Genomic DNA, 22,838 nt, shown 5'->3' with positions numbered 1-22,838 from the left:
TTATCGGATCACTGCTTCAGCCTGTGCGATGGAACAAAAAATGTATGTTATATTAACTAAAATGGTTTTCACTCATAGAGAAAATAATTTAAAATAAAAATAATACCATGAAGCTTATACAAATTAACCGGTAAATTAATTGACATGATCAAAATTTATTAAAACCACTTTTTTCCTAAATATTGCCTATACAAAACTACTTAAAAACCAACCGCATGCAATCCCCTTAAATTTCAGAGGCCATCGGTGGGCAAATTTTGTTAGAAAAATTTCAAATATTTTTAATATTCTTCGATATACTTATGCGTTTTAATGAAAAAAAACCGTACAACCTACTTTTTCTTAAGGCAGGGCGACAGTTACGCGACAAAACTACCCCCGAAAAGTCTTTTTATTTTTTTTATTTAAATGCGATATTTAACAATCTGTCATATAAAAACATACAATATGGTTTTACATCTAACAAAAAATTCTTAAAAATAATCCGATTTTTGATTTTTTTTTGCAGTCGGGGTACGTAGGTATGGCTTGAAAAAAAAATTGATTGTTCACGACTTAAACTAAGAAGATTCAAAAAGTACTAAACAAAAGACAGGTACGTTGGTATTTTGCTATAGTTGTCAAGGTGATATATGCGGCCGTTGTCTCTAGGTACACTCGATCGACACGCTGTTTTTCATATTTTGTCGTTTTGAGTTGGCTCTACTCGATTTCACTGATCAACTTTTTACGAATTTCATATCGTTTAAATACGGTTATGTTATAAACGTGGCAGTCGTATTAGGGCCTTACTATAACAACAATTTGTTACACATTACAAAAAATGTTAGTTTGCTAAACAATTTTTTTTGTGCAAAATGTTACTGCTATCTGGTGGTCTAATACACTGTTAATGTAGTATTATATAGCTGCGGGCAGATGGTAGCTTCAGTGTTATATTGATGTCTATGTTATTTTGTTGTCAACTTCATATCAATAAATATTTGACTACTCTGCTTATCAGGCGTTGATAATAAACCTTGTGAGCTGTTATGATAATTATTTCGAAAATTGAAAACGAACGTTATTCAATTATTCATGGTTTCGATTGTTTTTGTTATAACTTGATGATAACATTAAGTCATTTTACATTATGGATTCTGACGAAGAAATACCGTCTTTGGTGGATGCTGTCATTTTAGAACCTGTACCGGTGACATTGATTACGGGTTATTTAGGATCCGGTAAAACGACACTTTTAAATTATATACTCACTGAACAACACAATAAAAAAATCGCTGTGATTCTCAACGAGTTTGGAGAAGGTAGTATTTTATTTTGCTGCATCTTTAGTCTGTATTAGTTGAACAGTTTATTATTAAATTGCATTAAGGAATTTTCGTCTCAACGTTAAATCATGTACAATGTCGCTTAGAGTATAACGCTATCGTTATTTATTCCAATATTAGTGTACATATTGAAATAATACTAGCGCCATACGATAATTGATATGGTTATGTAGTACAAATATTTTCTAGTATAAGACATATCTATAGATACCACATTATCCAAGATCCTGATATAATGATACAATAAAGACGTATATAGTAACTCTGTGGTTGAAGCACTTAAACCTATATCGTCTGACCTGTCAAATCAGACTTCCGATTACAATACTTCTACTTAAAAATACCAATTATTATCATTTTTATGTGATTTATAGGTGACACGATGGAAAAAGTAATTGCAATTGGCGAGAAAGGAAATCTTTGTGAAGAATGGCTAGAGCTGCAAAATGGATGTTTATGTTGCTCAGTCAAAGATAATGGTATCAAAGCTATAGAAAATTTGATGTTAAAACGGGGAAAATTTGATTACATACTATTGGAAACAACTGGACTCGCCGATCCTGGTAATATGTATATATTATAATAACGAAGCAACTTAAAACTCAGTTATGTAATACAATTTGTTTTTATGTAGGTCCAATTGCAAAATTGTTCTGGGTAGACAGTGAATTGGGAAGCGACGTTCATTTAGATGGTAATAATAATTAGTTATTCTCTATCAACTGAATTAGAAAAAAATAAAATGTATTTATTTATCATTTTATTTCAGGGATTGTTTGTGTTGTTGACAGCAAGTTTGCTACTAAAGTAAAATTATTATTGTTATTGTTATTACTTTGTTGCAATTACTGTGAAAATGGTCTAAGAAGGAATCGCTCGTGACCAAAAGAAAATCCCATATAAAAAGGGAACGGAAAGAGTAATATTTTGTCCAAAAAAAGACTAAAACACAGTGAAATTCCAAGGTGTCTACCAAACTGATATAATAAAAAGTGTTTTGTCATAAAATTAAACATCTATGGAAAATAGGATTGACATTTTGATCTTTTGATTTGAATAGAGCGCTGATATCTAAATTATTATTTAATTGTATTATAAAATAATATGGCACTATTATATATTTTGAACAAAAACTTAAACACGTGCATACATTTTGTCACAGAATTTGTTTGACATATTTAGTTAAAAATGATCTCTAAAGTTGTAAAATAAACCATAATCTTATGACATTTGCAGTGTGATGTTTTATTAGTTTTATAATTTTGAACTTACTTTCTTTGCTAAATTTAGATATAGTCTCAGATATCAACCACTGTTGATTGTTTTTTAAGCAAAAGGAAATTCTTGTTTATTATTTTTTTTTTTTGTAAGTTTTTTATTACATTAGAGAAAAAATAACTAAATATGTTAGAAAAATTCTTGATGCTTGAAAAGCCCGTCAAATTGTTGTTAACAATGTTTTCTTAATAATATAAATTAAATAACTCGGTACAACAATATTTTACATGTTTAAACAAAAACCAAAATAGATACATTTTACTTTTTTTTTTTTACTGAATTTGAATCTATGCTCTGTTTTACAAGAGTCTACACCTACCAAGAACCAAAACAAATAACTTGTATGCACTAGCCCAGAGTTCACGAGAGTAATGCGTTTTGGTTTTTGTTCAGACATGATCTCACAGAGAACAAACTATAAACTCCTTTTATTACCAGGTCTAATTTTTAAAATTGCCTTCAATATTGTAAAAAAACTCACAAAATAAAAATCACAATTTGATTGTAATTCAATTACGTTATTGTAGTTTGTAACTAAGTACGTTTTTTGAATAATTACCATTTATAACTTCTTAGCATTAATTTTTGTTATAGTTTTTCAAAAAAATGTATTTCTTTTTTTTTAATAACTTATAACAAACAATCGATACTTTGTATACTCTATATAGAATAATATTTTTTGTACAATTGTAAGCTTATTATATAAAAAAATGTTGAAATACGTTCAATAAATTCACCAGACAATAACTTCTGTAAAAGTATTATAAGATCAAACTGTGAAAGTTCGATCAAACTGTGAAAGTTCGATCAAACTTTCACCATAGATCACAAAAATAAATTAAAAAATAACGTAACGCATAAACACTAACATTTATTTTTAACAAACAAATCTTTAAACTAATACCTATATCATACTCGAAATTGCTACTAGACCAATTTATGTCAAATATTATCTATCTTTTACCTCTTAACAAATAGCTCTTTCCGTTCCCCTTATGCATGCAAACAATTTAACGTGACAATAAATATATTCCATCTTATGCAATTAATCATCTTTAACAAGTTACACTGTAAGAATATTAATTTTAACCTTACAGTTTATATTTATAATTTTTAAAGTTAAATATATGTTAAAAAATAGCCTACGTTTTAATATTATTATTCCAATGTTAACACTTCAACGGCTCTAATAATATGGACACCATCTCTCTACAAACCATTTAAAGAATTAAATCATTTTGTTTAAGTTTTAGAGCCATTAGCTATATTTTTATGTTATTCAAAATTTAGAATAAATATTAATAAATAAGACTTATTCAATTTATTTTGAAACGGTCCAATTTTGACCAATGACCATTTTAGCCAAAACCTATTTTTAATAGTAAAAAAAAGGCATACTGAATGTTTTAATTTTTATAAACATTAAATAATCTAGGTCTTTAATAATATAGTATATCAGTTAATACAGTTTATCGAAAACATTTTGCTGCTAAGACTCATTTTACTTAAAAACTACCCTTTTAGATGTAGATATGCCGTAATATTATATTGTTATAATAACTAGTATTGTTATTAGATTAAGAAAAAAATATGGAGAAGAGAAAAGTTAAACAGTTTACAGTGATTTAAATTAAATAATATTTTACAAATTTAAGTAACAGTAATTACATTATACACAAATTAATTTATAACTTAAATTTATAAATTGATAAAATCATCCTAAATTTTTAACTACTCAAAAAATGTTTGGTTTGATAATTATCACTTATAACAATTATTATTGTTTTTGTCAGAAATATGATGTCTTACAAATATAATTTACAAAATATTGTTAAATACTAAAAATATGTACAATATTAATAAAATATGTAAACAATACTTGAAAGGTATTACATTTTTGGCTAAAAAAACAACTAAAAAAATATTTAATTTTTAAATGATCCAACTGGGTATTTTTAAGTGAAAAAAGTAGAAAGGCTCATTCAAATCTACTATACAATAATATTTTTATTTTTATATGTATTATATTTTTGTTTTTGAATAATACTGTTCTTTTATTAATTCTGCAAATATTTTTAGTCTTTTAAATGCAAATCAAGTAAGACCCCCCATTGTTTTTCAGCTTCGTCCGCATAGTTTATATAATGAAAAAACAGAAGAATTCCAATTAAATTCTCACGTTTAACTTTTCTATACTGCTTTCCTTGTATATAGCCAATGCAGTGGCTTTAAAAGTATTGATAGATTTTATTATTTTTTTCAGCATTTAAATGATGACTCGTCTATTTCGAATAATCTCAATTTGGATGATACCATTAACCCTTCTTTAAGGTCAGTATTTTATTTATTTACAACATTTTACAATTTAACAGATAATTTTTAGTTTTTAATTTTATGTTGATATAGTCTAATGTAACCCAATGGCCTTTGCTGCCGAGGTTAATAATAAAAAATAAAATAAATAAAATGTTTAGCTTCAATGTGGAAGCACCCTTTCGTAGTCAAAATTGACAAAAATGTACATAGTTTTCAACTTAAAATTACGGCACTCCATACATTTTTGAAAAATAGATATAAATACTTCCAAACATGTGTGGCATATTCTTTGGCTATAGTATTCATTTATAATAATTCCTAAAGAGTTATGAATCAAATATTATTCTCCCCAATTATTTACCTATTGAAGTTAACAAAACATATTTTCTATTGTTTTAATTATGACACTGTATACTTTTTTTAAATTACCATGTATTTTGGTAATTCGGAATATTATGATTTATTATAGAATGCAACTTTTCTTCATGCTTTTAATTGTTTAATAATTTCTTCAGAGGATTTAAATATCTAGGTAATACCAAAAAATATATAGGTCTAGTGTAATATATATTATATCATGTTGCGTGTTGTCAAATAAATATATCGACTTCGCTCTAATTAAAAATACTTTGAAAGTTGGACTATAATATTACTTAGTTTTATTCTTAAATAGTTGTTACTTTGTTAACGTCTTCTCAATTTCGTATGGCTAAAAAGTTACACGCATAGTTTACAGCTGTAATTAATAGGCAGCTAATATGAAACTCTTGAAGGTTTTTTTGTTCAATAGACAGGATGTGCAATAAAATGAATACTTTCATCATACTACCATTGTAGTATGCTCCTGATTCACCTTTGGGCTTTCTGGTAAGCACACATTCCTATTCGATCCTCGATGGAGGAGCAGACCCTCTGGTCTCTTTTTACCGGTCGCGCAATGCGTATATAGTTTCCACATGGGGTATCAAAGGCGTCTATATAATTGGTTTTTGTACATATGCAATATAATGCAAAATGGATTGGATAGTTATGTGTTATAAATAACATATGTATATGTATAATATTATATATTATTATTAAGTACTTAGTATTTCTTAATATCCGGTGTCTGAGACACGTGACAAAAGCGAATTCCAAAGTTATCTCATATTTATAAATAATAGCTGTCCTTCACTCATAACACGTTGTATACAGTTCCTTTTAAATTTACTTGCACATGTATAGCGTACGCTGATTTCTATATTTATTGAAAATGTAATAAAAATAAAAATTATTTCATAACTCGTAAGTAAATAAAAGAAAAACTATTCTGATAGCAAAACCACATACCTATGTAATGTATATTTAATATAAAAATAACCTTTTTTAGTTTTTATATATAAGTAAGTTTTACATATACCTATATAAATTTTAAATAGTATTTAAAATCTATACATCAGATTAATATATACATATACGAGATGTATAAAATGTATCTCTAAGCCATAGGAATTAATTTTATTTTGTTACACTATGTAACAAAATGTATATATTTTATTTGAAAGTAAAATATTGTCGTTGTCGTATTTTGTACTTGTATAGATTCTACAAAGTTTCTACTTTTAAGAGTTCTATACAGGCAATATTTAAGAAAAAAGTGTTTATAATACATTTTCGACATCAATTTATATCCAATTTCTATGAGGTTAAAGCCCTTTTTGGTGGTGCAAGAAACCAATTTAGACTTAAAAACCTCACAAAATATACACTTACTTAGAACATTCAGGTTTTAATCCTGTAAGAATAATTGAGCTCATCGGCCATTTTTCCAGGTTATTGTGAGAGGTGATTTTTGAATAACTGTATCATTTATTTAAAACACAATTATTACAACACATCATATTATAATATTAAATTTAAAAAAATAATAAATCTCTTTCAGTTATCTAGAGTTTACCGATTTCCCCATATCACCATTCTATCCCCACTTCTCCATAACACTTCAATTCTAATTAATGAATAATTCTGAAATATGTTCACCAATTTGGTTTTTCTTGGTTTGAATATAATACTTAAAATGTATTACTTGGACGTAAATCCGTTCGATTGTGGTTATTTATTTACTTGTTTTTCTGCAAAGTTATCGTGATCGGTTTTGTAATTGCACAAAACGGGTAAACTCATTTTGTTGACGAGTATAAACAGATAAATAGATTACATACACGCTCTGTTGAATTTATTATGCAAAAACGACGGGACGCAGAATAATATATCCAAATCAAATCAGCGTCATGGAAACGGAGATCCGCCTCTGTAATCAAATTTTCAAACCATCGGCCCCCTCCGATTTCCCGTAAACGCCAAAACGTCTAAATAACTTATGCCGGTGCAATTTATACACATATACATATTAACATACAAAGTCCAATAATGATACAATTATCAAATTTACATGCGAGTGACAAACACTATATCACACATGTGTATCTTACTGAAAAATCGATAATATTATTAATGATTAGTGTTTTATTTTGTTTTTATTTTATAGACAAATAACTTTAGCGGATGTTATTCTGGTCAACAAAATTGATTTGGTCGACTCCAATATTGTGGAATCGTTAACGAAAACTGTCAGGTACGTAACAGATAATCCACTATCATTAATTTTTTTAATTATTAAACGAAATAGTTGTCTCATGAATTGTTATGCAAATGCTGAAAAGAAAGTAGAATATTTTTATAAAAGCTCCAGTCATATATATGTTTTTTCCCAAAATATTTCAAATTTCGACTACTTTTAATTATTTAATTAGAAAAATCGTAGTTATTTGGATATGTCTTTACATTTGCATGGCTCTAAATATGAAAATTTAATTTTAAACGAAACATAAAAGATGTTTTAAGTAATTTATTTACAAATACTAATATCTTTTATTTATTATCTAGATCCATAAACGGGACAGCTGAGATTATTAGTACCACCAACAGCAGGTACCTATTAATTTTATAAACTTACAACTCAATATTAAAAATTATTTATATAATGTCTGATTTATTAACTATGTACTTTTTTTTAGAGTGGATTTAAACAAAATTTTGGAGTTAAAATCATACTCATCAAATTTCAGCCCTGCAAGGTACGGATAAAAACATATATTTAATAGAATATTCTAGAAATTTCTCTCGGCTAGCCGTATGTATATAAGCAGTTTCTGTGCCTACACGAGAAAAAAATCTGATTTGGCGAATAGGACGAAAGTAATTCGGTACTGATATATTAGTAAAATGACCAAGCGAATCGGGTCTACCTCAGCCAGTCCAATTATAAAATTTGTTATTTTGTTGGTTTCGTTGCTCGAAAAATGTATTTGAACTAAAACAAGCGTCTTTAATCATATAGTTACCATTTCTTTTTTTATTAAAATACGTCATTTAATTTTTATAAATCAGCGGATGCATGTTTATACACAGCGCACCCCTACTACAGGCTGTGTCCCGTGTATGGTTTTTTAAAGATTCGTTGGGGTTTAATGCTGACGAAAGCACTATTATAGGCATTAGGCCACCATAAGACCACTTGTCAGAATAATAACCGTGTAATAAAGCAAATATAATTTTCAACCCTCGACGTTTTCCCCTTAAAGATACTTCACTGCCATCTGTTAAACTTTGAAATATTATTTTTTTAATCGATATTAGTTCTACAAGTATTCATGTTGCTATTAAAACATTAAAACATTAAATACATACAATTATAATATACACGTATACTTTTTTAACCAAGCAATTATATTATTATTTTTACTATGTTTATAATATGACTACTGACTAGATTTAAAACGGTTAACATTTTGGTTTTTTGAAAAGTTAAAATGGCATTGCTATTTTTACAGCCCGACTATAATATTTAGCTTTTTTACCCAATACAAATTTAAATCGGCGAAAAAAATTATCATAGTATAAGTACTTGGGCCAATATTGCAAATTACAACTTCTTGGGATGGCTCAAAATAAATTCTCTAGCATTAAAATTTGTTTTTGTTTATATTCTATAGATTACTCTAGAGAGAGTAGAAAAAAAAGGTTTAAAGAAATCCCGTTTTCAAACCACCCTACTCGTTTAATCACCAAACTTGTAAAATACTCAAATTTGTATTTTTAGTAAAATTATTTAGTAATTTTATTCAGTTAAAAAATATATTTTCCAAGTAGGATTTGTTAAATAATATGAAATGTACCCAATTACCTCTCTAGTTAACTTATTATTTTTCTTTCATAATTATCTTTGCAGTTATTTGCAATGTACACTATCGATCCCCTACATTTACCAGTCTTTATATTTATTAGTTAGTAATTATAAAACCTACAATAGTTTTTACTATGTAAATGTGGAAAAACATATTGGTCTTAAAAATAATAATGTTATAAAGAGTAAAGGCCAAGGCATGTAAAAATAGAACTTAAACCTAATTTAAAGGAAACACTTTTTAAAAAAACCACTTGCGTTTGTTAAATACTTTTTTCGTATTCCAATAGTTTTAAAAGTATTTTGAATATTCTTTTAAAATAAATTCAAGTATCTATTCTGAAAAACACTTAACTTCCACGCAAACGTGTGAAAATATCGCTTTAATAATTATGTGTTTTTACTTTATTTTTGTTTCTAAATTTACAATATATTTTAAACTGTCGTGCTAATTTCTTCGTGTAGAAAGCCGATAGACCAAAAATCGTACCCAAAAGGTACTTTACAAAGTCAAAATTGAAAAAAGTTGGGTAAACTTTTGTACTGATAGTAAAGGGTGTATATTTACTATTAAATATCTAGATAAACATCCCAAAAATGTTCATATTTTTCAAATAAAATTACAGCATATTCTAACTTCTTGAAAAAAGTCTTATTAATTTCAAACGTGTGTGGGATTTTCTATAGGTATAGAACTTCTAATAAATAGTAAAAAGACAAATAAACATTATAAACCTTTTTCTCGGAAGGATTAGGAAATTTTTCTTTTTCTTTTTAGATGTAACTTTAACAATTTCATCAAAAATCTCTAGTCAATATTTATTTATCTTAATGAAACCAAAAAAGGAAATTGAAAATGCGATTCTTAACACCTTTAAAATGTCGTTTCCTGTAATTATTTATAGTGATTTTGGCTGATAACTAATAGTTTTTTATGCATACAGGGTGCTCGTACATTACTTTAACACAATAAATGTTAGTCAGTTTTTTGAAACTACGGTAAATTTGGGGTATTTTTTTGACATTTTTGTTTATTTTTACAACATTATAAATGTCACAATCGAATGAAAAATTTTCAGTAGAGATTATTGTCAACATTAAATTTAATTTTTAATAAATTTTTTTTTTATGGAATACAGTCGCGCTTCTTTTTTATTCTTTAATAGGTAGGTAATAGTATTACCATGAATAGTGTGATAACACGATGGTGTTGGGACGTGCGTGTACCGCTTTTGCCGAGTGTTTACCCGACGAATACATGCGTGGTGATGGTGGTGGTTATTAAGTAAGGCGATCGGTGTGTGTGTGTGTGTGTGTAAGAGACTTAGGGGACGGTTAGATGTAAACGCGATAGCGTGTAAATGGACTCAAGAGAGCGGAAAAGTGAACACAGTCGCCGCTGCGCCACTCGGTTATTAAACCCCGGCGGATCCAATACGGCAGCCGCGGGGGGGTGACTGCCGACTGGAGAGAACGGCACCAACCAAGCCGCGTTATTAAACCACCTATAAATAATTAACCCTACTGTCGTCACTATGCCACCAGAGAGCCCCTGAAACGCACACATCTGCTGCCTGCTGTACGCCTTCAACCCGTTATGTGTGTGTGTGTATAGATGTAATATTATTATGGATGTGCGCGCGCCATCCGTGGTAACCGTGTTGGGCTCGAGGACAGCTCGTTATCTTGAGCCTTAAGATCATTTGGTACGCGCCAAAATACGTCTTGCTCGTTCGTCCGAAACGCGCTCGCCCGCACACGTTGGCTGCAGTCTTGTATAATTCAAGTTCGACGCATAATATTATTATAATTTTACATATTGTTATTTCCACTGACAAATAAAATTGTGCACATACGAATAATAATGATTATTGTGCATTGCGCGAGCACAACGATTATTTTAACGACGCGACAATGCCGGAATGCAAGTTTAATAATAGTAATGATTATTGTCGTATTACAAATGTAAAAAGAAAATCATTAGGAACATTTTTATAAAAACTCATTCCCTACAAACAACGACACACTAAGCTTAAGCTACGAAATAGTTAATTATTTTTAACCGGCACAATTAATAATAGAACAAAAAATATAGCTGTAAATGTGTACTACTACAATACAATGGGAGATTTTTGAAGTAGGTAATTCATTTTTTTTTTTAATGTTTCTGTTCTGCCTGTTATTAGATTTCAAATATTAAGTAGGTATAAAACGCTTCCGCTTCGTTCATTTAAAATTAAAACAATAATAAGCATAAACCGATATTGCTTATTACTGATATTAACTTGTAAATTATTTTTAATTTGTTGGGGTTTCTTTTTTTATACTAAATGACTTCCAAATATCAACAGCAATATCTCATATCTTGCAGTGTCAAAAATGTAATGAATGATTCAATGTCAAACCGTAATATTAATAGTACATAAGTAGAAAGTATCGAATTATCTAATTTCTCAAAATTTATATAGAAATAAAATTAAAAACATAAATAAAAAAAAATTTGTTTTAATCTAATAATCACGATACCTAATTTAAATAATCGGTTTATTTATATAACTATGTATTTTATTTACCTTAACATTTAATTTTGAATAAACTTTCTGTTATTTTTCTGTTAAATATTTAGTTTTAATAATACATTATAATCTTTATTTTTAGTATAAAATAATACAGCTCAGCTGTAGACTGTGTATAATTAACAGTATTGTTCGAAATTTGACAAAGTGTATTTCAATAACAATTATTAGCAAACACAAAAAAAAAATAAGAACATATTAATTGAACAAAAAGATAATTTGTATTCGTTAATTTTCGAATAACTTTATTCAAATCAAACATTATTAGATTAATTAAAATATGTTCATATTTATTTTAGTGTTTTTATTATGATGCCATAATAATCGAGCCTAACACAGTGACATTTCGAAATTAGAAACAACATTATTCGAGTAATCTAAAATTTGTTTAATGGTACTCCATTAAGTATAATATAATACTACTGTATAATAGCTAATATATTATGATAATTTATTTTGCAAAATTATTCGGGTAATGCCCAACTCTCGACTCAAACCGATCGGTATCGCTGCATTTAAACTACATCTGGTATTAATCGATTGTAGGAAAACTAATTAACATCGAAATGATCCAGTTTTTATATTTAACTTTATCGTCTAATATATTATAATAACTGCACAACATTATCGTATACAATTTTTAAGAATCTGTATGATGTTCCAATGTGGTGGCGAGTAAAACAAATTGACGACTCCATAAGGTTATATCATGTACACTGTTTATTGACCATAAAACAGAATCAATATATTATACAAGGACGAGTTCTAAAAACGTGCCATAAGTGTCGTAAAGCCGCTTATGCTTTTCATTAGTGAATTTACGAGGCGTTAGATCGGAAAGCCAACGTTATGACTTCCAAATGTTCACGTGTGTTATTAAAGGAAAATAAATTATTATCGTTATTATTATTATTATTATTATTATTGAATATTTTGGGTGTCCAAACAGTAAAAACACGGTATATAATATACGAAATGTGGTGACAATAATCGTCTGCGATAATAAAAACACCCTATTAGTCTGCGGCTTATCTCTGATCCCTCTAAATGGTCGGTAGCCGTATGGCCTGGGGGGTCTTGACTTTTCATCAGCCCTTTGACCATAACCGTACGCGAATTTCGATAAACCCTTTGTCCATATTATTATTATTATTATTATTATTATACAGTACTTTGTTGTTATTCGTCTAATGCGCTTATTGATTTATTTGATTTTTATGGTAAACTGCGGCGAAACTTGATGATAATTTTTCAAATTTCATCATTTATTATTAATACTGTTATAGTTATATAAAAACTTGTCCTTTCGCACGGTCCAGATTACACGGTTAATTCACGAGTAATTTTTGGTTTTGCACTGTTTGCAGAATAGAAGAAATTGTAAAGAACGTTGACGGGTTGGAAGGAAAAGCGCATATATACCGAGTAAATAAAGATCAAATAATCCTTGTATTTGCACGTGCCTCTTACTATGTGTAGATTTTTTGTAAATGTATATTTTTTTACAGAACATTAGTACAGTAACGTTGGATATACCCAACGGAATTTCGAAAACGTCTCTGGACACTTTTGTGTGTCAGATTTTATGGGAAAAAACTTTAACAGACGGCCAAGGAAACTTTTCTGAAATTATTCGGATGAAGGTGAGTCTTTGATGTCGTATGTAATAATATATACGAATAATATAATATGTCGTATATATAATAATATTATGTTGTGTCTGACCCGTCTGAAACGCAAAATATTTTTCATACTTTCGATATTTTTCTTTAAAGAATCGCATAATATATATTCTTACAAAAGTGTATGTAGTTGATTTGCACGTTAGCCGTAAATATTAATCCTCAACAAAGTTAAATACTTATTACTTTTCGACCTTTAATATTATAATGTATGTTTTTTACATAGAACCTACACTTGTTATATTACTTAACTTTATTATTACATTCCATCTTACCGCATTAAACGTAATATATAAATTATATATATATATATATGTACTTTGAATGAGATTGAGTTTGAGATTATTCTAAACGCTACATTTTAGCGCGTTGATTAATAACGGAATATTAACTCCTATTCAGAGTTAGGCCATTATTCGATTACTATACGAATGATTTTGTTTAAAAATAATCGGTTACAATTTTATCTTTTTGTTAATATGTTATTCATTATTTAATTAAATTTTCCCAACTCTAACACCCTATTTTTTTTTTAAAAATAATACCATATGAAAACGTTCGAAGCAAACATCTGTAATTGTATATTTTATATATTATTACACACGAGTATATAGATATTAAAGAAACAATAATTATTATTGAAACGCATTACCTACGTTTTTTTTTTTAAAACGGGGCGTACGGACCCAAATGAACAATGTTTTGGTTTATCGCAATAATTTCAGTTTATATCCTATTGTGCAATTCGTCAACTACACGCATTGAAATGACCGGCTGTTCGTATTCACGTTGAAAATGCATAACCAGAGGCTCACCCTTTTGTACACACGGTTATATTTACTAGAGAATAATATTGTTTGTTGCCTTTTTTTGCGCCCCTTCTCTTCTTCTCGTCCCCATTTTTCCCGACTAAACATTTACACACGCCTGTTATACGTGCCCGCGATTTTGTCGTATTTAATTGTTGTAGACAGCTCCGCCATTGTGCTCGTCTATTTTTCTCGTTGATAAATCCCTATTTAATTCTGTATAGGGCTAATCCCCGTTCCAGATGTAATCAATTGACCGTGGATCAGGTAGGCTCGTGTGTGTATACACATACTCGTCTCCCTTGTATGACTTATCCCCGTGTTAAGGGATCGCATGTGTACTGGAAATAATATAATATACTTTATCGTCGGACAAATACTTTTTTCGATTTAAACGTACGACTATGTTCTCAGTTCTTATCTAACTGTGTATTTTATTATCATGGCTCAATGGGGTCTAGATATGATAATCATATCAGCAGCATTCGAGTACAATGTTGATCGGATTAATGGCTTCCACTGTTGTGGCAATCACAGTATGTGATCTTAATATTATCACTACTCTGAAAAATATATATTTTGAAGGATGTTTTTTACTCGATAAAACGATTCTGCCGGTAGCAACTAGACCAGTATCTGTTTAATTTATAATATTATAACTCATTTGTAAAGCTACCCAATAATATAAAACTATGTCTTGTACATACATACATAAGCTGTCTTTATAAATTAAAATAATTTAATAGTACATATTATATCAATACCTACTCATATTTGTTTCGGAGCTAATTTAATAGAGTAAAATTAACATCTTGAACAATAGCTACAAGTATACGTAGTCTGTAAATAATTACTGCAGTAGTCAGTATAGGGTATGACAATAAGTGTTACTTGTTTGTCTGTTAAAGATATACCCAACATTTTAATAGAGTTTGTGCATATAATTATTTACTGTTTATAAAAAGGGGTGGACCTGATTAAAATGTTTGCATTAAGTTAAAAATCTCTTTTATCAAAATGTTGGCGCAATAAATGATTCACGACTTTTCAAGAAAGGATTTACTAAGTAATGTAAACTCTGAATATCCTTAGTTTTATGTCAAAAAAGGTTATTTAAAATCATGGTTGGTTGTAAAAATAATTGATTATATATAATATATAATAGTATTATTTCTGCGCTATTGTAGGTTTTTGCATTGCTGTTATTATTTAATGCTTTATATAGTTTATGGTCAGAGATTATTCCGCTCCCTCTTTTTCTTTGATCAATTGGGATAAACCCTCTTTTCTTTTGAAATCGCTTCAGCAGCATATTCCTAAACAGTTATCGGTAAATAGATTTAAAAGTTTCACAAAATTGTTCTTTTACCCAGACAAAAAACCATCTTACCTGGGCTTGTTTTTCTTCAACTGTACGCAGATATTGTACTAAAATTAAATCGCAATATTTTGTAAACCGTTACTTTTAAGAAGTAACATATATCATACCGATATAGTTATTAGTATATCTTGAGAATTTGTATCTATCTGTACTTGTATAGTGGTAAATCATAATTTAATGTTGTGAAGTTTTTCAATAATTGTTAATCATACTAGAAGAAACGTGTGAAGATATTTATTTAGTGGTGTACGTTTAAAACTTTGATGTAGATTGTTTTTCGTGTACTCCTCCGTGTCGAAAACCTCCCAAGAATGCCATAAACTCCCATCGTGTGCTTTAAATATACAAAATATTGCACATAAGCACGTGATAAGAAAATGGTGTTAGGACAAGAGAGTACCGTCGACAACCGTGTAATAATGATAATAATAATAATAAAAGGGGTTGGCGGCAAGCATCATATAAGCCTTTGCTATCACGTAGCCTCTGATCTTAATTTTCGGGTGTTACCTACAAAAACTCGTGAAGGAATTCCGTTGCCGTAAACGTGCCTGCATACCTGTCGCTGGCGGCTTTTCCTCAGCTGTTCGTCTTGCGGCTTTATAGAAATAATCATTCCGAATTCTGACATGATCGACATTAAACGATGATACCGTGAATAACTTCAACATGGCCGCCATAAATCAACATGAACATTTGACAATGAGCGAGAGTGACATTTTATATGGTTAAATTAATGTTTTTACGTTTTCTATTATACCAAAAAATAGTATTATGTCTGTTAGCATTTGGATGTGTTTTTACCGTTAAATCGGAACTGAAGAGTTATAATAAAATAAGTGGAATAAATGGTCACTGATGACTGATCGAGTATATATAACCGTATGGAGTACTATATAAAAGATAATAATATCCAAGTTTGTTTATATATATGCACAGTTAGCAAATGTGTCCTGCACAACAACTGTCCATTGGATCCTCCAGTTTAATACATAGTAGCACGAATAAGCTGTAAGTAATATAATATGATCACCCGCCAACCGGAGCAGAGAGAACGAGATAGTTAAAGAGAAATGGATAAACCGCTTTCGATTTGCATTCCTCGAATGTTTTATAGGCAAGTCAGCGAAAGGACTGACAGTAATTTCACGCCGACCAAATCTAATAAACAGACAATTCAAAGGCTCCACATTGGTGCCGCTTAAGCCGGCCAAGAATGTGCATAGTCCTCTCATAATATTTATATGAAACCCTATTTGGATAGTTGTTTTTTTCCTCTTTTATTTTTTTATCTTATTCACACATAACATCCATACTACATACTTAATTCGGTTCGCCAATTTTTCGGTGAAATATGGTAAACATACTTTTGTTGATCGAAATTTAGTATTTGTTTTCTAGTTAACACATAATATAATCTATAAAGACTATCGGCCAGAATTTATTGATTTATTACCACTTTGATCAGACAGTAGTAATTTATAGTAGTTGAAAGTGAAAAATTACCACACCTAATTTTTTCACACTGAAATACCTTATTTAAAGTTTTAACCCTGCATGGTCTATAATCTATATTGATTCTATTTAATGCAATAAAGCATAAATAAAAGCATGCAATAAAGATTTTTTTTCAAGACAGGTATTTACATGTTATTTACACAAAAGTTATAAAGTATGCTTTTTTATTCGGCTAAATTGTCTACTCAAAATTCCTAAAACTCGTTATGTGTGCCAATTTACATTTATGAGTTCCATATGTGTAACGAACCTAGAGCTTTGATAAAATTGTTGATCACAATAATAATTATGGGACTACCATAATATTTTCTTATTTTCCCATATGGAAATTACATTTTTCTGCGATTTTTTTTAGTACAAACCTAAGTAAGTAAGTATTTCACAACATTGTTTAATGCACTAGTATTTAAATTTATTTTGTATGTTATTTACTCGAACAACTACCTCGATTCTATTCTAATTTCCGTGAAATTAAATTTAAAATTTCTTTCTGAGTTCCTGATATTGTAATAGTAATAAAATTATCAATGTTAGTGGTGATATATTTACACGAAAATACAATGTTCAGTATACAAAAAGTATTTAATATTACAAGCTGATAGTTTAAATTGAGGAGGGTAGGGGTGATATTGTAGCAACTGTCTGAACCCTGTGAACTCATCTGATATGATTATTCACGCGTACAGAAAACCGATGGAGCGGTAAAAAGTTATCGTCTCTCCAGACAAGAAAAATAAAATAAAAACATGTCTTTGTAAAAACAAATACCGTTGTTTTAGCTCTGAACCGAATATATCTAGAACAGAAAGAAGAAAAAGGCGTATGTTCTCAAAACAACAGCTATATATGATGTAAGGGTCTTTGGCTCGAGTATGCAACAACAAAAGTCAAAAACGTTAACGCGTTGTTCAAAAGGCCGTGCGTGCACGTTTTCTGATTTTACTTTTTGTTTACGATGGAGCACAGCGTATACATTTTCTTATTCTTGTAAGTTGTGTATATATATATGTATATATTATAATAATATGTACATGTATAAGGGGAAAGCGATAGAAAACGCGCCTTAATAACGGAACAACTCGTTTATGCGTTCGAATGCGGCTCGTGTATTATATAAAACAAATAAATAAAAAAAAAACAGAGCATGGTGCGAAACAAGGGATATTGTCTTTGCCCGTGTACGAGTGTCAGTGTAAAATTTGCACTTCACGCGTGGCTAGTCCGGGAAATGAAAACGACGACCGGCACGCGTATGAGGAATGCTTTTGTGGGGAACGTTAGAGCTTCTCGACGATCATCGTCGCGTCAAAATGTTTTTTTATTATTAAATTTTCAAAACTTTCATGTATATCAAACTCTGTTAATTCATCGTACGTGTGAAAATTTGAACACGCACTTCGTCTCGCCGAAGCCTATACTGTAATATATTATACACTACTTATATCCGACACAGTTACAGTTTCTCAGTATAACTGAGAATTCATTAAACCTCGGGAAATTCGAGCCAATTTCACCCAAGGGTGAAAAATATGTAATTTTTTACAGTGTAAAGTATAGGCAATTTTTCGCCATAACAATTCACAGAAAAAAAATCTATCCATCATAAAATTGTCGCGCTTTAACAGAGATAACATTTCCCTATATTTTTCTACGAAATTCTGATGATTCTAGTTCTATCACAGCCTCAACAGTATTGATTCACGCAAACCCTGTATTACGCTAAAAATTACGGGTGAGTAACGTCTTCTTAACCTTAAATCGTCGGCAAAGGGTAACCACTGGTAATAATCAAGATAAAAATGTTTGAGAATCTCTGTTGATCTTTAGGTAATCTCTGTGCAATCACTATAGTAAGTAAATCTACGTTAGTCTTAATATTTAGAAATCTTTGAAAATCTGATATGCATAATTTCTATTAGCGTGCCTTCTATATTCTCAATTATATTATCTCTATTCTATAATCTCGGTTCGTCGGTTATTCATGCAATTTCTTTCGCCGTACTCTAATGACCGACTTAACCGATATAGAAAATTAAAGATCTTTTACATCGGACACGGTTTTCTTGCTTAACCTAACCAACCTAATTATTACAAACAAAAATAAAATCAGTTTCAAGTGTAGTCAGTAGCTATTAAAAACAAGATTAAGCAGCCTACACGCGTGATGTTCAGAATTACAATTTTACCAAAATAAATTATTTCAGCAAATTTGTTTAAACAATTTCTAAAAATGTTGTTACTTATTTAAAACAAAAAGACCCTTAGAGACCACCACTAATTTTCATGTTAGAGCTTTCAAACAAATGAAAATCGTAACTTCACAATTCTTAATATTATATATTTATTTTATTGTTTATATTTGGTTAAATGTCTATTCGAAACTGTCTGTTTAAAAACCACTGAACCGATTTCTCTAAAGTACTAAACCGTAGTCTATAGATCAAAAATCGTGCCTAAATGGTTCTCTATTGTGTCAACATTTTATAAAGTTCACCTCTTCCCGTTCAAAGTTAAGAATACTATTTTAGGTACGGCACATATATTATCACACATGTATTCACAATCTAATTAGATCCATTTTTTAATGCAACAGTGTGATAAAGTCGCGGCCTGAGGACGTTTAATTGAAAAGTGCAGGTTTATGAGGTCGGGCAAACATTTAAATGTGTGCATCGCGTGGTCGGTAGTCGACATATTTTAGGAAACAGCTGCTTTAGTTCTCGTAATTTCTAAAAAATCAGCACTACGGTAAGTTTATAACAACAACAATGTCGTTTACACTGTACTACAATATGCGGTATTGTGACGAGGGCTTGTGATGATGACTTCACGACTGTTTCTATCCGATAGACATTTGCTGGCAACAGAATTAGGTCTTTTGTAGTACCGTCTACACTCGTATTAGGTGAAACTAATTCTGAACGCATTACGTGCAAAACGAATTGTGTGTGCGATTCACTGTTAATAATTGATCAAAGCCCCGCCGACTTGTAACTACAACACCGAGAGGCGTTACCAATCAGCGGACGGGTTTCCGGGCGCCTTTGATGTTTTAATTAAACCGTGATTAACGCCTTTGCGTGCGGGGGAGGGTCTTTCTTATACAAACAACCCGCGACGTACGATTCAATGGGCAGTGCACGGTGGGATGATCGGCTAAAGAATTTCAATATTGAACGCGTCTACCCCGGTCGAATTAAAAAACACTGGTGCGGTGCTTATACAAATACCGAAGAAAACAAACTGCGAACACGTGATCCGATCCGTTACAGTGTACGCACTGCGGACATAAACCTTTTAAGCTTGGTGACAAAAAAAAAAAAAAAAGCAAAATAATCCTCTCCCTCAAATTTAATTTAAATCGTTATACGTCCCCCATCTGATTTCCCGTCGTATGCCTTGATATCGCGATGATAATAATATAATATGTTCTGTGCAGTGTTGTTCTGTTCCAATAACACTCGTTTATTATTATACACGCCTACGTTTATTGTTCAAAATGTATACACTTTGTGCTTGTTTAGGGCGTGATAAGATTCGCAGACCAGTCAGTGGCTTCAGTACAAAGCGTGTACGACATGTACGAGATTCAAACAATAAGCGGCCATCACAAAGTCCCCCCGGGAAGTAGAATTATTTTAATAGGTAACGTATGAAAATATTAGTATGACCAAATAAATATAATTGAAATATTTGTTTAATTTAATATTCAAACTTTAGTTGTCCGAATGCACATTTATGTATAGTAATTATTACCTACCGTACTGCTAAAATTTGATAATATTTTTAACAGTTTGACCTAAGCTAATAACTATTAACAAAATATACATTTTAGATTAGGCAACGAAGATTAACATTCTATTATATGGTATTTTTTTTTCAGGAAAATATTTGGATAAAAATTCGTTGTTGAGTTTACTTGAAAAATGTCTAAAAGCAAATGCCTAATGGAAAGAAATTACGAACTGATGTATAATAATAATAATATATATATTATGAATGTGAATATAACTGTTCTTTTCACTTAACTTTTATATCTATTTTCAAAAATGTGTTCAATATACTTTAATTACGATTCGAAAGGCGTAAAATATCAATTATGGGTCGAAAATTCTATAATAAAAGATTACTTTTTATATAAATTTCATGTGGTGAAGTTTTTAGTATTTGTCTAACACAATACTGATATTTTTTATTGAGTATATATTTTTTAAATCTTTTTTTCAAAGTTCTTCGTTCTTTCCTGTCAACATTTAGTGCGAAATTTTACCCTATTTTTAATTATTGCGATAATAAATAAAACCGACAATGGTGATCGACATTTTTTTTCCCAAATTCTTGAGCCGTCAGTTTTCAAGCGAATCGAAAGAAAGCAACGCTTGTTGTAGTAAACAACATAATATATTACATTGTAGTCCATACTTCTGGGTTTGCTAATAATCGCCGGTGTGATGATGATGATGATGATGGTGGTAGGCGTTTATTGGCCGTCTACATGTTATATGTATCATCCTCAACGACAGTATAAGCAGTAAGGACAATATTGCTTTCAACAAAACGATTGTTTCGTTCACACAAAAACGTTTCGAGGGGTAAGTAAATAAATGACTGTGGCCCGTCGGCGTCAACAGCCGCACTATTAGTCTTGGCCGACGGGGCTTGTGCTGCTGCTAAAACCAATCACATTGTCCCTGTTCGTGGTTTCTACCTTTTTGTTTTTCTCTTCTCTGGCATTTTCTTGATTTCTCTTTTCCCGTCGTTCATTTTGTAAGTAAAATGCCCATTTAATTAACGAGCCAACCGAGCGTAAGAAACGTGAAAAACAATGCATTTTCAATTTCACCTCTTCCAAATAAGTACTGTTTTTCTGTAACGGCTGTTGAAATCAGTAAATCACCTAAATTGCCACAGAAATATCTCTACGCATTAAATTACATTATTAAGTTTTTACTTATATTTGTCGCTTTATTTGGTTTTAAGTATATATTGTAGAACAGAGTTGTGCAAATTTCCAATCAACTGAAGATCTTAAAAAAGTATAATAATTAATCATGAATTATGAGTAACAAGTAAATTTATATTGAACAGCAAACAGAACTTTAAATGATAAACTGAGTAGCTCCCGTGGGATAGCACTGAAGTCCAAAATAAAAGTTAACAGGAAGAGCAAAAAGCTATTTAAAAAAAAATTCTTGATCATATATTATTTAGCCTCACTGATGATTTAGAAAAATGAATCTAAACCAGGTACGGGTATTGGCGTTGTGTTTTAGTTGCAGGTCTTTGAAAAAACCAAAAAAAAGTGATTTTTAAACTTGAGTACTTTCCTACGGGACCCCTTAAATTGTTGAATTAGTTACTATTGAAGATATCATATTTCATTCTAAGACCTCAAATAAAACAAATATAGGTATATAATATTATATTGGATGGCATATGTATTAAAATTAGTCGTCGTGGTCTACATAATTGCGATAATACAGTTATAACTAATAAATTAATAGTGAAAATAAGCATCTCAATAGTGGTTTTTATTATTAAGTATGTTTTATTATCAAGCTGTAGTTTTTAATTTCATTCCACCCTTAAGGAGATATTCAATAAACTAAAAAAAAACAATGTTTTTGTCATCTACGAATTTATTATATTATATTTATACTTAAATCACAACCTTACCAAATACCTTTTTTTACTTCTTTTTTTTAACATCGATGGAATATATTTA

At 29.9% G+C, this 22,838-nt stretch overlaps 1 protein-coding gene across 2 annotated transcripts; it reads left to right on the top strand.

Moving 5' to 3' along the window:
• The first annotated feature begins 1,013 nt into the window (after window positions 1-1,013).
• LOC126834592 (COBW domain-containing protein 2-like) lies at window positions 1,014-21,212 on the top strand. Of its 2 annotated transcripts, none has more exons than XR_007685085.1 (12): window positions 1,014-1,304; window positions 1,703-1,891; window positions 1,963-2,022; window positions 2,098-2,135; window positions 4,870-4,937; window positions 7,450-7,536; window positions 7,848-7,892; window positions 7,979-8,038; window positions 13,091-13,148; window positions 13,232-13,366; window positions 17,893-18,100; window positions 20,638-20,752. XR_007685085.1 is itself a non-coding variant. In XM_050566631.1 (12 exons), the coding sequence occupies exons 1-12, from the start codon at window positions 1,133-1,135 to the stop codon at window positions 21,059-21,061; spliced, it is 1,098 nt and encodes a 365-aa protein (XP_050422588.1). In that variant the 5' UTR covers window positions 1,014-1,132; the 3' UTR covers window positions 21,062-21,212. The 2 variants fall into 2 exon arrangements, 1 of the variants encoding a protein (XP_050422588.1); XM_050566631.1 differs by lacking the exon at window positions 17,893-18,100 and adding an exon at window positions 20,997-21,212 and having other exon boundaries at window positions 20,638-20,758.
• The last annotated feature ends 1,626 nt before the right edge of the window (window positions 21,213-22,838 follow it).

The sequence above is a fragment of the Adelges cooleyi genome, unplaced genomic scaffold (assembly GCF_023614345.1).
Source record: "Adelges cooleyi isolate 19-005CV unplaced genomic scaffold, UGA_ACOO_1.1 ACOO_flye_CR_arks_rails_tigmint_CR_PRNA_1, whole genome shotgun sequence".
NCBI classification, from domain to species: Eukaryota; Metazoa; Arthropoda; class Insecta; order Hemiptera; family Adelgidae; genus Adelges; species Adelges cooleyi.
This window is presented reverse-complemented; position numbering and strand designations above follow the sequence as displayed.

What these genes read in the sequence shown, in the direction of transcription:
- LOC126834592 (XM_050566631.1), top strand. Translation starts at nt 1,133, where the DNA reads ATGGATTCTGACGAAGAAATACCGTCTTTGGTGGATGCTGTCATTTTA. An exon ending in AACTGGACTCGCCGATCCTG is followed by an intron (nt 1,892 to 1,962) that starts GTAATATGTATA and finishes GTTTTTATGTAG; the next exon opens with GTCCAATTGCAAAATTGTTC. An exon ending in AAGCGACGTTCATTTAGATG is followed by an intron (nt 2,023 to 2,097) that starts GTAATAATAATT and finishes ATTTTATTTCAG; the next exon opens with GGATTGTTTGTGTTGTTGAC.